Source organism: Somniosus microcephalus, unplaced genomic scaffold (genome assembly GCF_052327205.1).
Source record: "Somniosus microcephalus isolate GS21.2 unplaced genomic scaffold, FLI_Smic_1.0 unresolved_chr3, whole genome shotgun sequence".
In the NCBI taxonomy this organism is placed as follows: Eukaryota; Metazoa; Chordata; class Chondrichthyes; order Squaliformes; family Somniosidae; genus Somniosus; species Somniosus microcephalus.
The window spans coordinates 22,436,146-22,450,074 of NW_028225181.1; the positions used below are offsets into that span (position 1 = coordinate 22,436,146).

The following is a 13,929-nucleotide window of genomic DNA, read 5'->3' on the forward strand; positions in this document are numbered from 1 at the left end:
GTCGATAATATGGGTGGGGAGAGTCCATGATAGGGGAGAGTGTACATGGGCTGTGTGTGTAGATTAAATGGGTGGGGAGAGTCCATGATGGCGGAGAGTGTACATGCGCTGTGTAAGGAGATTATTTGGTGGGGAGATTCCATGATAGGGGAGAGTGTACATGGGCTGTGTGCGGAGGTTATATGGGTGGGGAGATTCCATGATAGGGGAGAGTTTACACAGGCTGTGGAAGTAGATAATATGGGTGGAGAGAGTCCAGGATAGGGGAGAGTGTACATGGGCTGTGGGAGGAGATTAAATGGGTGGGGAGCGTCGATGATAGGGGAGAGTGTACATGGGCTGTGGGAGGAGATTAAATGGGTGGGTAGAGTCCATGATAGCGGAGAGTGTACATGGGCTGTGGGAGGAGATTAAATGGGTGGGTAGAGTCCATGATAGGGGAGAGTGTACATGGGCTGTGGGAGGAGATTAAATGGGTGGGGGGAGTCCATGATAGGGGGAAGTGTTCATGGGCTGTGGGAGGAGATTAAATGGGTGGGTAGAGTCCATGATAGGGGAGAGTGTACATGGGCTGTGGGAGGAGATTAAATGGGTGGGGGGAGTCCATGATAGGGGAGAATGTACATGGGCTGTGGGAGGAGATTAAATGGGTGGGTGGAGTCCATGATAGGGGAGAGCGTACATGGGCTGTGGGAGGAGATGAAATGGGTGGGCAGAGTCCATGATAGGGGAGAGTGTACATGGGCTGCGGGAGGAGATTATACGGGTGGGTAGAGTCCATGATAGCGGAGAGTGTTCATGGGCTGTGGGAGGAGATTAAATGGGTGGGGGGAGTCCATGATAGGGGGAAGTGTTCATGGGCTGTGGGAGGAGATTAAATGGGTGGGTAGAGTCCATGATAGGGGAGAGCGTACATGGGCTGTGGGAGGAGATTAAATGGGTGGGGGGAGTCCATGATAGGAGAGAGTGTACATGGGCTGTGGGAGGAGATTAAATGGGTGGGCAGAGTCCATGATAGGGGAGAGTGTACATGGGCTGCGGGAGGAGACAATATGGGTGGGAAGAGTCCACATGGGCTGTGGGAGGAGATTAAATGGGTGGGGAGAGTCAGTGAAAAGGGAGAGTGTACATGGGCTGCGGGAGGAGATTATATGGGTGGGTAGAGTCCATGATAGGGGAGAGTGTACATGGGCTGTGGGAGGAGATTATATGGGTGGGGAGAGTCCAGGATAGGGGAGAGTGTACATGGGCTGTGGGAGGAGATTATATGGGTAGGGAGAATCCGTGATAGGGGAGAGTGTACACGGGCTGGGGGAGGAGATTATATGGGTGGGGAGTCCAGGATAGGGGTGAGTGTAGACGGACTGTTGGAGGAGGTTATCTCGGTGGGGAGATTCCATGATAGGGGAGAGTATACACGGGCTGTGGGAGGAGATTAAATGGGTGGATAGACTCCATGATAGCGGAGAGTGTACATGGACTATGGGAGGAGATTAAATGGGTGGGGAGAGTGCATGATAGGAATTCGATTGAATCTGGAACAGTACCCATTGATTGGAGGGTAGCTATTGTTACCCCACTGTTTAAAAATGGTGGTAGAGAGAAAACGGTGAATTACAGACCGGTAAGCCTGACATCGGTAGTGGGAAAATGCTTGAGTCCATTATAAAAGGTGTAATAGCAGAGCACTTGGAAAACAGTGACAGGATCGGACAAAATCAGCATTGATTCACAAAAGGTAAATCGTGCTTGACTAATCTACTGGAGTTTTTTGAGGATGTAACTGGTAAAATAGATAATGGAGAACCAGTGGATGTGGTGTATCTGGACTTTCAGAAGGCCTTCGATAAGGTCCCGCATAAGAGATTAGCATGTAAAGTTAAGGCATATGGGATTTGGGGCAAGGTATTTGTTGTGTATGTAACCGTTTACCTTTAAGGGAACTATAGAATGTAACCGTTCGCCTTTAAGAGCACTACTTTAGGGTGGCACTATCTATTGGCTCATGTATACTGTAATACCGATAGTGACCACACCAGTATATAAGGGTTGTGATACGTTAACTAGGGCAGAATCGCCCGAGCCTCTGAATAGTAAAGACGTGTTTTATTTTGTTAACAGTGGAGTCTGTGATTATTTATAATACAACCCACAGACTTAACATTGGCGACGAGTCAGGATTCGAACCCTGCGGCAGTTGTTCCACGGCGGCTTCGTCCGAAGACAGGACGTTGAAGAGAGGTTTCAATCCTCACCAGTCTGGAACCGACAGGCTGGAAGCGACAGGCATTAGGACCCTGAAGCCTCCATAACCTCGTGGGTAAGCCGCAGCGTTGGCTGCAAAGACAGTGCCACCGATCGGGAGATAAGGGCGATCGCAATCCCTGATAAGAGCCGCGGTGAAACGCGCGAGCGGGTAAGCCAGAGCCCGGGAGGGAGCGAGCAAGATCCGCGCGAGCGGGTGAGCCAGAGGCCGGGGCCCGCTTTCAAGTGCGAGGCGCAGCCGGGCCATCGATCGCATCCGCTGATAAGAGCCGCACTCGGGCTGAAAGTCAGCGTCGGGGAACGGGTGATAACCGCCATTGAAGTGGGCGGAGAGCGCCGAGAAGCGCGGGAAAACCGCCATCGAAGTGGGCGGGGAGAGCGAGAAGCGCGGGAAAGCCGCCATTTTTCGCGGGGAAACCGCTGAAGAAGAAGGAAGAAGCGGGAAACCGCCATCTTGGAAATTATTAAGAATTTCAGAGAAGTAATAAGATTTTTCAGAAAGGCTGGTGTGTTCTCAAGAAGAGAGAAGAAAATTAATAATAAGTAAAGTAATACTTGTACTGTACTCGAAAAGAGAAGAAGATGCCTAAGCGAGGAAATATTAATGACTTTAATGCTGAAATAGAAGACTGGGCCACGTATGTGGAACGCATAGAAATATATTGCGTAGCCAACGACATTGAGGATGACGACAAGGCAATAACTTTGTTAAATTCGATGGGAGCAAAAACATACGGGCTTTTGAAACATCTAATAGCACCAGTTAAACCAGTGGACCAGACCTTCGAAGAGATCGTAGCAGTGCTGAAGGATCACTTGAACCCCACACCGTTGATGCTGGCTGAACGATTTAAATTTTACGCCAGAACCCAGAGGCAAGATGAAAGCAATGCGGAATACTTAGTCGAACTGCGTAAGCTAGCGAAATACTGCCAGTTTGGAGGGAATTTGACAGAGGCGCTGCGGGACAAGTTCGTATGCGGCTTGGCCAAAGAAGGAACGCAGAAGCGACTCCTGGAGGAAAACGACCTCACACTGGACAGGGCTGTCCTCATAGCTTCATCGCACGAAGCCGCAGTGAAAGGAACGGCGGAAATGCAGCTAAAGGCGGCGGCACTCGGGGTGGACCAAATGACTGCAAGCATTTCCAAATGCTACCGTTGTGGAAAGACAACGCACGACCAGAATCAGTGCTGGTTTAAGAATCAAGAGTGCAGGAAATGTGGCAAACTGGGTCACATCGCGAAGGTATGCAGGTCCAGAAAGAAGACCAACAAACAAAGGAAGCCACCACCACAAGAAAAGTACAACAAGGTGCATCAGGTGGCTGAAAAGAGTTCAGACGAACAAAATTCAGACTCAGACCCAAACAGCCAGGAGTTGGATGGTCTGAGAATCCACAATGTGGGTAAAGTAACTGATCTACAGACGATCTGGGTCACACTAAAAATAGCTGGAGTCCAAGTACGAATGGAGCTGGACACGGGATCAGCTGTATCAGTCATCAACCAAAAGGACTACCACCGACTATTCTCTCACATACCCTTAAGAAATACCAAGTTCGTATTACAGACATACACGGGGCATCGCGTATACCCCATGGGGAAAATAAGAGTCAAGGTGAGAGATAGGGGTAAAGTACACCCAAGAATGAATTTGTACGTACTACCTGAGGGAGGACCACCACTTCTAGGATGGGAGTGGATCAAGAAAATAGACATGGAATGGCACTACCGACAAGCAATGACGAGTGAGGACTCGGTGCAGACAAGCAGCTCAGACTCTGAGCCGGAAGACGATAAGTCCAGCTTATGTATGAAAAACAAGGTTAACATTAACTCACAGACTAAGGTTGGAAAATCGATGGCGTGCATAAAGACAGAGAATTCTGAGTCTGTTCAAGCTACAGACATATGCATTACGGAGGAACACCGGGCTCGAACTCAACGCTATTTCAAAGTACAACAACAATTAGAACAATTAAGTTACCGCCTCGTACAAGAGATGAAAACAATGAAAAAGTTCTATGACACCGAATGGGAGAGTCTGGAAAGACAACAGAACCTACTGGCTCAAGCAGAGAGCGACCATAGAGCCATCGTGACCAATTACCGATCACATCTCCCTGATGATGTTCAGGGGTTAGAATATTTGCATGATCTAGAGATACAGCAGAAGGGCAAATCACGCTGCACTGAGGGTTTTGTTCTGCAATTAGAGACGGAGCTAGTGCAGGCAAAGTTAAGAGAAGTTGAATCACAGGGTGCTCTTAAGGAGATGCAGAAACAAATCTTGGACATGAAAAAGAGAAACGCTTCTTTACCTGATGAGAATAATGTGGCCATGTTGCAAGAGGAGCTTATAGGGGCGAAACTGAAAGAAGCTAAGCAAAGGATGTTGGAACTTGAAACGCAGAACCAAATCAGCGGTAATCAGCTATGTCAAGCAGAGAAGGAGTGCAAGGGTCTACATGAGAAGGTGCAATATCTCTCAGCCCAAAATAAGGGACTACTCACTCAGTTAAATGAAAGTAAACGGGAAATGGCTGAGATGGACTGCAAGAATAAAGAAGAGTTGATGGCAGTGAGACTTCGAGAGGCAGATAGCATAGCAGCCTTGGCTGAACTCCAACAGGAAATTGCGAAAGAAACAAATGAAGAGGAATCTTCAGGAAGCCAGGATTTTATTCCAGTTCTTCTCTACGACTCCTTACAAGCAGAGTGCGAGAAGTTGAAAAAACAGTATGAACAGGCCCAGACTACAATTCTGGAGGGGGTTAACTCAGCAACCTCCGAAAAGCTAGTTTCGTTGGAAGTATATGAGCAACTAAAGGTTGAACATGAGCAAGAAGTCCAAAGGCTGCAGGAAATTCTTGAGGAGCTCAGGGCCAAGACAGACTCATCGGTAGAAGTTCCATACATAGATGAGGATGTAGAGGTGAAAGACATGGCAGAACTCATAAAAATATGGAAGGAAGCCCAAGACAAATATGAGGCGGCAATTACCGAGGTTGACCGACTTGAAGAACAGTTTCAACTGGGAATGGGCCCTGAACATGAGCTAGAGAGCATCGAGGCGCAACTTCTCCAAGCACTGGAAGCCAAAGTACAAGAGGAAGAGAAGATGAAAGCATTGGAGAAAATGATGGATGAAATGGAGGAGTACGCTGAATTACGTCCAGGGGAACAGGAGAATGGGGAAACAGCTACTTCAGTAGAAGGATTAAATAGCCTGATAACGAAATCCCTGAAGGAAGGGAAAGGATTGAACGCACAAATGAGGCCAGGAGGGAAGGAAGGGCAGACATCCGAGGAAGAGCAGGATGAATATGATTGCTTGAAGAAGGGTTTTGACCTGTTGAGTGACACCGAATGTTATGAGGATGTGGTCTGCCCAAATTGTGATGGGAACTCCCAAAGTGCTGAAATCCTGAGGAAGCACTTAAGGTCTAAGGAACATAGAGAGTTGGTGGCGCTACAGATGGCAGCCGGGAAAAGAGCTCGGAGAGTTTCAAAAAGGCAGAAAAGAAAAAGAAGAAGCAGAAAATAATAACTGTTTAAAATATTATTACTTCTACTACCTCAGTCCGAACACTACGAAAGGTGCTAAATTTGTAAAAAAAAATCCAGGGACATTATCAAGACAGCCAGTGGGTTGTATAAGTCCGCACTGCTGGTTCAACAGGACGAAAGTACAAGCTGTTAAAAAAAAAGGCTATGGAGGATGCTGTCTGGAACGAATTAATACCAGAGACTGAATTTATGAACTGTTCCCACAGAGACTGAACCTGTAAACTGATTCCACTGAGAGTATGTTTGTAAACTGTTATATGACGTTGACTCCATCGAGAGTATATCTGCAAACTGTTTATATAAAGTTGAAGATTGTATGTTTAACGGGATTCTGTAAGTAATAAGCTAGGAAGGGAGGAGTGTTGTGTATGTAACCGTTTACCTTTAAGGGAACTATAGAATGTAACCGTTCGCCTTTAAGAGCACTACTTTAGGGTGGCACTATCTATTGGCTCATGTATACTGTAATACCGATAGTGACCACACCAGTATATAAGGGTTGTGATACGTTAACTAGGGCAGAATCGCCCGAGCCTCTGAATAGTAAAGACGTGTTTTATTTTGTTAACAGTGGAGTCTGTGATTATTTATAATACAACCCACAGACTTAACAGTATTGACTTGGATAGAGAACTGGTTGGCAGACAGAAAACAAAGAGTTGGAATAAACGGGTCTTTTTCCGAATGGCAGGCAGTGACTAGTGGGGTACCGCAGGGATCGGTGCTTGGACCCCAGCTATTCACAATATATATTAATGATCTAGACAAGGGAACTAGATGTAATATCTCCAAATTTGCAGATGACACAAAGCTGGGTGGGCGTGTGTGCTGTGAGGAGGATGTCGAGAAACTCCAGGATGATTTGGACATGTTGGGTGATTGGGCAGAAACATGGCAGATGCAATATAACGTGGATAAATTTAAAACATTTTTTTATTCATTGTTGGGATGTGGGCGTCGCTGGCTAGGCCTGCATTTAGTGCCCATCCCTAATTGCCCTTGAGAAGATGGTGGTGAGCTGCCTTCTTGAACCGCTGCAGTCCATATGGTGTCGGTACACCCACAATGCTGTTAGGAAGGGAGTTCCAGGATTTTGGCCCAGCGACAGTGAAGGAACGGCGATACAGGTCCAAGTCAGGATGGTGTGTGGCTTGGAGGGGAACTTGTAGGTGGTGATGTTCCCATGCGTCTGCTGCCCTTGTCCTTCCATGTGGTAGAGGTCGCGGGTTTGGAAGGTGCTGTTGAAGGAGCTTTGGCGAGTTGCTGCAGTGCATCTTGTAGATGGTACATACTGCAGCCACAGTGCGCCGCTGGTGGAGGGAGTGAATGTTGAAGGTGGTGGATGGAGTGCCAATCAAGCGGGCTGCTTTATCCTGAATAGTGTCGAGCTTCTTGAGTGTTGTTGGAGCTGCACTCATCCAGGCAAGTGGAGAGTATTCCATCACACTCCTGACTTGTGCCTTGTAGATGGTGGAAAGGCTTTGGGGAGTCAGGAGGTGAGACACTCGCCGCAGAATTCCCAGCCTCTGGCCTGCTCTTGTAGCCACAGTATTTATATGGCTGGTCCAGTTCAGTTTCTGATCAATGGTAACCCCCAGGATGTTGATAGTGGGGGATTCAGCGATGGTAATGCCATTGAATGTCAAGGGGAGATGGTTAGAGTCTCGCTTGTTGGAGATGGTCATTGCCTGGCACTCGTGTGGTGCGAATGTTACTTGCCACTTGTCAGCCCAAGTCTGAATGTTGTCCAGGTCTTGCTGCATATGGACACGGACTGCGTCAGTATCTGACGAGTCTCGAATGGTGCTGAACAGTGTGCAATCATCAGCGAACATCCCCACTTCTGACCTTATGATGGAGGGAAGGTCATTGATGAAACTTCAATGTCCATCACCAAGAGTGGCTCGGTAGCACCACAACTGACCGCGCTGGCCGAGTCCTAAAGGACATAGCTGCCAGACTGGGTCTGTGACAGGTGGTGAGGGAACCAACAAGAGGGAAAAACCTACTTGATCTCGTCCTCACCAATCTACCTGTTGCAGATGCATCTGTCCATGACAGCATTGGTGGAAGTGACCACCGCACAGTCCTTGTGGAGACGAAGTCCCGTCTTCATGTTGAGGATACCCTCCACCGTGTTGTGTGGCACTACCACTGTGCTAAATGGGACAGATTTCGAACAGATCTGGCAACTCAAAACTGGGCATCCATGAGTCGCTGTGGGCCATCAGCAGCAGCAGAATTGTATTCAACCACAATCTGTAACTTCATGGCCCGGCATATCCCTCACTCTACCATTACCATCAAGCCGGGAGATCAACCCTGGTTTAACGAAGAGTGCAGGAGAGCATGCCGGGAACAGCACCAGGCATACCGAAAAATGAGGTGTCAACCTGGTGAGGCTACAACACAGGACTACTTGCATGCCAAACAACGGAAGCAACATGCGATAGACAGAGCTAAGTGATCTCACAACCATCGGATCAAATCAAAGCACTGCAGTCCTGCCACATCCATTCGTGAGTGGTGGTGGACAATTAAACAGTTAACAGGAGGAGGAGGCTCCAAAAATATCCCCATCCTCAATGATGGTGGAGCCCAGCATGTGAGTGCAAAAGACAAGGCTGAAGCGTTTTCAACTATCTTCAGTCAGAAGTGCCGAGTGGATGATCCATCTCGGCCTCCTCCTGAGGTCCCCAGCATCACAGATGCCAGTCTTCAGCCCATTCAATTCACTCCACGTGATGTCAAGAAACGGCTGAAGACACTGGATACTGCTAAGTCTATGGGCCCTGACAACATTCCGGCAATAGTACTGAAGACTTGTGCTCCAGAACTAGTTGCGCCCCTAGCCAAGCTGTTCCAGTACAGCTACAACACTGGCATCTACCCGGCAATGTGGAAAATTGCCCAAGTATGTCCTGTCTACATAAAGCAGGACAAATCCTGTTGTGTATGTACCTTTAAGAGAGAACTGCTTTTATACTGTAGTACCGGCAGTGACCACACCTGTATATAAAGCCGTAGCAGGCTTCTGTACTTTCAGTTCCAGCATACCCTCTGTTCAGTAAACACCTCTTACTACCGTTCTCCTGCAGTCCGTGTGTTATTGATACGCAGACACTACAAATCCGACCCGGCCAATTACCATCCCATCAGTCTACTCTCAATCATCAGCAAAGTGATGGAAGGTGTCGTCGACAGTGCTATCAAGCGGCACTTACTCAGCAATAACCTGCTAACTGACGCCCAGTTTGGGTTCCGCCAGGGCCGCTCAGCTCCTGACCTCATTACAGCCTTGGTCCAAACATGGACAAAAGAGCTGAACTCAAGAGGTGAGGTGAGAGTGACTGCCCTTGACATCAAGGCAGCATTTGATCGAGTGTGGCATCAAGGAGCCCTAGCAAAACTGAAGTCAATGGGAATCAAGGGGAAAACTCTCCATCGGTTGGAATCATACCTAGCACAAAGGAAGTTGGCTGTGGTTGTTGGAGGTCATTCATATCAATCACATGACATCACTGCAGGAGTTCCTCAGGGCAGTGTCCTAGGCCCAACCATCTTCAGCTGTTTCATCAATGACCTTCCCTCCACTTTGGTGGCAAAAACAGGAAGGCAGATTATTATCTAAATGGCAATAGATTGGGAGAAGGGGAAGTGCAACGAGACCTGGGTGTCCTTGTGCACCAGTCGCTGAAGGTAAGCATGCAGGTGCAGCAGGTGGTTAAGAAGGCAAATGGTATGTTGACCTTCGTAGCGAGAGGGTTCGAGTACAGGAACAAGGATGTCTTGCTGCAGTTGTACAGGGCCTTGGTGAGACCACATCTTGAGTATTGTGTGCAGTTTTTGTCGCCTTATCTGAGGAAGGTTGTTCTTGCCATGGAAGGAGTTCAGCGAAGAATCACCAGGCTGATACCTGGGATGGCAGGAATGACGTATGAGGAGAGATTGGGTCGATTGGACTTGTACTCGCTGGAGTTTAGAAGAATGAGGGGTGATCTCATTGAAACTTATAAAATTCTGACAGGACTGGACAGACTAGATGCAGGAAGGATGTTCCCGATGGTTGGGGAGTTCAGAACCAGGGGACACAGTCTAAGGATAAGGGGTAGGCCATTTAGGACAGAAATTAAGAGGAATTTCTTCACCCAGAGAGTGGTGAACCTGTGGAACTCTCTACCACAGAAGGCGGTGGAGGCCAATTCATTAAATATATTCAAGAAGGAGTTGGATATATTTTTTAATGCTAAAGGGATCAAGGGATATGGGGAGAAAGCAGGGACCGGGTACTGAATTTGGATGATCAGCCATGATCACATTGAATGACGGAGCAGGCTCGAGGGGCCGAATGGCCTACTCCTGCTCCTATCTTCTATGTTTCTATGTTTCTATGTAGAGTCCATGATAGGGGAGAGTGTACATAGGATGTGGGAGGAGATTATATGGGTGGGGAGAGTCCAGGATAGGGGAGAGCGTACATGGGCTGAGGGAGGAGATTAAATGTGTGGGTAGAAGTCCATGATAGGGGAGAGTTTACACGGGCTGTGGGAGGAGATTATATGGGTGGGGAGTCCAGGATAGGGGAGAGTGTACATGGGCTGTGGGAGGAGATTAAATGGGTGGGGAGAGTCCATGATAGGGGAGAGTGTTCATGGGCTGTGGGAGAAGATTAAATGTGTGGGTAGAAGTCCATGATAGGGGAGAGTTTACACGGGCTGTGGGAGGAGATTATATGGGTGGGGAGTCCAGGATAGGGGAGAGTGTACATGGGCTGTGGGAGGAGATTAAATGGGTGGGGAGAGTCCATGATAGGGGAGAGTGTACACGGGCTGTGGGAGGAGATTAAATGGGTGGGGAGAGTCCATGATAGGGGAGAGTGTACACGGGCTGTGGGAGGAGATTAAATGGGTGGGGAGAGTCCATGATAGGGGAGAGTGTACATGGGCTGTGGGAGGAGATTAAATGGGTGGGTAGAGCCCATGATAGGGGGAGTGTACATGGGCTGTGGGAGGAGATTCAATGGGTGGGTAGAGTCTGTGATAGGGGAGAGTGTACATGGGCTGTGGAAGGAGATTAAATGGGTGGGTGGAGTCCATGATAGGGGAGAGTGTACATGGGCTGTGGGAGGAGATTAAATGTGTGGGTAGAGTCCATGATAGGGGAGAGTGTACACGGGCTGTGGGAGGAGATTAAATGTGTGGGTAGAGTCCATGATAGGGGAGAGTGTACATGGGCTGTGGGAGGAGATTAAATGGGTGGGTAGAGTCCATGATAGGGGAGAGTGTACATGGGCTGTGGGAGGAGATTAAATGGGTGAGGAGAGTCCATGTTAAGTTCTGGTGATTTCTTTCAGGGTAAAAACATCACATACCCAGATATGAACATCATTGGTTCTATTCTGCACACACATCTCGCAGGGTCCGCGATCCGAGTCCTGCAGTTCAGGTAAGAGAGAGTGACATGGAATCCTAATCAATGAATGTGAGTCTCACCGTCAGCGGTGCCCTTACTGGATGGAATCTGTCCATCAGTGTTTGACTGTAACTGATGGGTGAGAGGGTTAATCCCCTCCGATAGGGAGAGTCTGCCCGGTGTCTGTCACTGGGAGAAGGTGGGTGAGAGGGTTAATCCCCTCCGATAGGGACAGGCTGCCTGGTGTCTGTAACTGGGAGGAGGTGGGTGAGAGGGTTAATCCCCTCCGATAGGGACAGGCTGCCCGGTGTCTGTAACTGGGAGGAGGTGGGTGAGAGGGTTAATCCCCTCCGATAGGGACAGGCTGCCTGGTGTCTGTAACTGGGAGGAGGTGGGTGAGAGGGTTAATCCCCTCCGATAGGGACAGGCTGCCCGGTGTCTGTAACTGGGAGGAGGTGGGTGAGAGGGTTAATCCCCTTCGATAGGGACAGGCTGCCCGGTGTCTGTAACTGGGAGGAGGTGGGTGAGAGGGTTAATCCCCTCCGATAGGGACAGGCTGCCCGGTGTCTGTAACTGGGAGGAGGTGGGTGAGAGGGTTAATCCCCTCCGCTAGGAGCAGGCTTCCCGGTGTCTGTAACTGGGAGGAGGTGGGTGAGATGGTTAAAACCCTCCGATAGGGACAGGCTGCCCGGTGTCTGTAACTGGGAGGAGGTGGGTGAGAGGGTTAATCCCCTCCGATAGGGACAGGCTGTCTGGTGTCTGTAACTGGGAGGAGGTGGGTGAGAGGGTAATCCCCTCCGATAATAGCAGGCTGCCTGGTGCCTGTAACTGGGAGGAGGTGGGTGAGATGGTTAATCCCCTCTGATAGGGACAGGCTGCCCGGTGTCTGTAACTGGGAGGAGGTGGGTGAGAGGGTTAATCCCCTCCGATAGGGAGCAGGCTGCCCGGTGTCTGTAACTGGGAGGAGGTGGGTGAGAGGGTTAATTCCCTCCGACAGGGAGCAGACTGCCCGGTGTCTGTAACTGGGAGGAGGTGGGTGAGAGGGTTAAGCCCCTCTGAGAGGGACAGGCTGCCCAGTCTCTGTAACTGGGAGGAGGTGGGTGAGAGGGTTAATCCCCTCCGATAGCGATAGGCTGCCTGGTGTCTGTAACTGGGAGGAGGTGGGTGAGAGGGTTAATCCCCTCCGATAGGGACAGTCTGCCCGTTGTCTGTAACAGGGAGGAGGTGGGTGAGAGGGTTAATCCCCTCCGATAGCGATAGGCTGCCCGGTGTCTGTAATTGGGAGGAGGTGCGTGAGAGGGTTAATCCCCTCCGATAGGGACAAGCTGCCTGGTGCCTGTAACTGGGAGGAGGTGGGTGAGAGGGTTAATCCCCTCCGATAGGGCACAGGCTGCCCAGTGTCTGTAACTGGGAGGAGGTGGGTGAGAGGGTTAATCCCCTCCGATAGGGACAGTCTGCCCATTGTCTGTAACAGGGAGGAGCAGGTTGAGAGGGGTAATCCCCTCCGATAGGGCACAGGCTGCCCAGTGTCTGTAACTGGGAGGAGGTGGGTGAGAGGGTTAATCCCCTCCGATAGGGACAGTCTGCCCATTGTCTGTAACAGGGAGGAGCAGGTTGAGAGGGGTAATCCCCTCCGATAGGGACAGTCTGCCCATTGTCTGTAACAGGGAGGAGCAGGTTGAGAGGGGTAATCCCCTCCGATAGGGCACAGGCTGCCCGGTGCCTGTAACTGGGAGGAGGTGGGTGAGAGGGTTAATCCCCTCCGATAGCGATAGGCTGCCCGGTGTCTGTAAGTGGGAGGAGGTGCGTGAGAGGGTTAATCCCCTCCGATAGGGACAAGCTGCCCGGTGCCTGTAACTGGGAGGAGGTGGGTGAGAGGGTTAATCCCCTCTGATAGGGACAAGCTGCCCGGTGTCTGTAACTGGGAGGAGCTGGGTGAGAGGGTTAATCCCTTCCGATAAGGGATTACTGTCTGTGTGGAGTTTGCACATTCTCCCCGTGTTTGCGTGGGTTTCCTCCGGGTGCTCCGGTTTCCTCCCACAGTCGAAAGATGTGCGGGTTAGGTTGATTGGCTATGATAAATTGACCCTTAGTGTTAGGGGGATTAAATACGTGGGGTTACGGGGATAGGGTGGGATATGTGTTGGTGTAGGGGTTACGGGGATCGGGTGGGATATGTGTCGGTGCAGGCTCGATGGGCCGAAATGGCCTCTATCTGCACTGTGGGGTTTCTGTGATTCTGTGAAGGGACAGCCTGCCCGGTGTCTGTAACTGGCAGGAGGTGGGTGAGAGGGTCAGTCCCCTCCGATAGGAACAGGCTGCCCGGTGTCTGTAACTGGGAGGAGGTGGGTGAGACTGTTAATCCCTTCCGATAGGAACAGGCTGCCCGGTGTCTGTAACTGGGAGGAGGTGGGTGAGAGGGTTAATCCTCTCTGATAGGGACAGGCTGCCCAGTGTCTGTAACTGGGAGGAGGTGGGTGAGAAGGTTAATCCCCTTCGATAGGGACAGGCTGTCTAGTGTCTGTAACTGGGAGGAGGTGGGTGAGAGGGTTAATCCCCTCCGATAGGGACAGTCTGCCTGGTGTCTGTAACTGGGAGAGGTGGGTGAGAGGGTTAATCCCCTCCGATAGGGACAGTGTGTCTGGTGTCTGTAACTGGGAGGAGGTGTGTGAGAGTGTTA

General features: G+C 50.1%; 1 protein-coding gene across 3 annotated transcripts in view; it reads left to right on the forward strand.

Annotated features, from left to right (window-relative positions):
- The window catches only part of moxd1l (monooxygenase, DBH-like 1, like), a 295,828-nt gene that overhangs the window by 161,582 nt on the left and 120,317 nt on the right, over positions 1 to 13,929 (forward strand). For all 3 annotated transcript variants that reach the window (XM_085976728.1, XM_085976729.1, XM_085976730.1), the window contains exon 8: positions 11,191 to 11,282. In XM_085976728.1, coding sequence (XP_085832854.1) covers positions 11,191 to 11,282 — 92 coding nt within the window. The remainder of the gene's footprint in view (positions 1 to 11,190; positions 11,283 to 13,929) is intronic.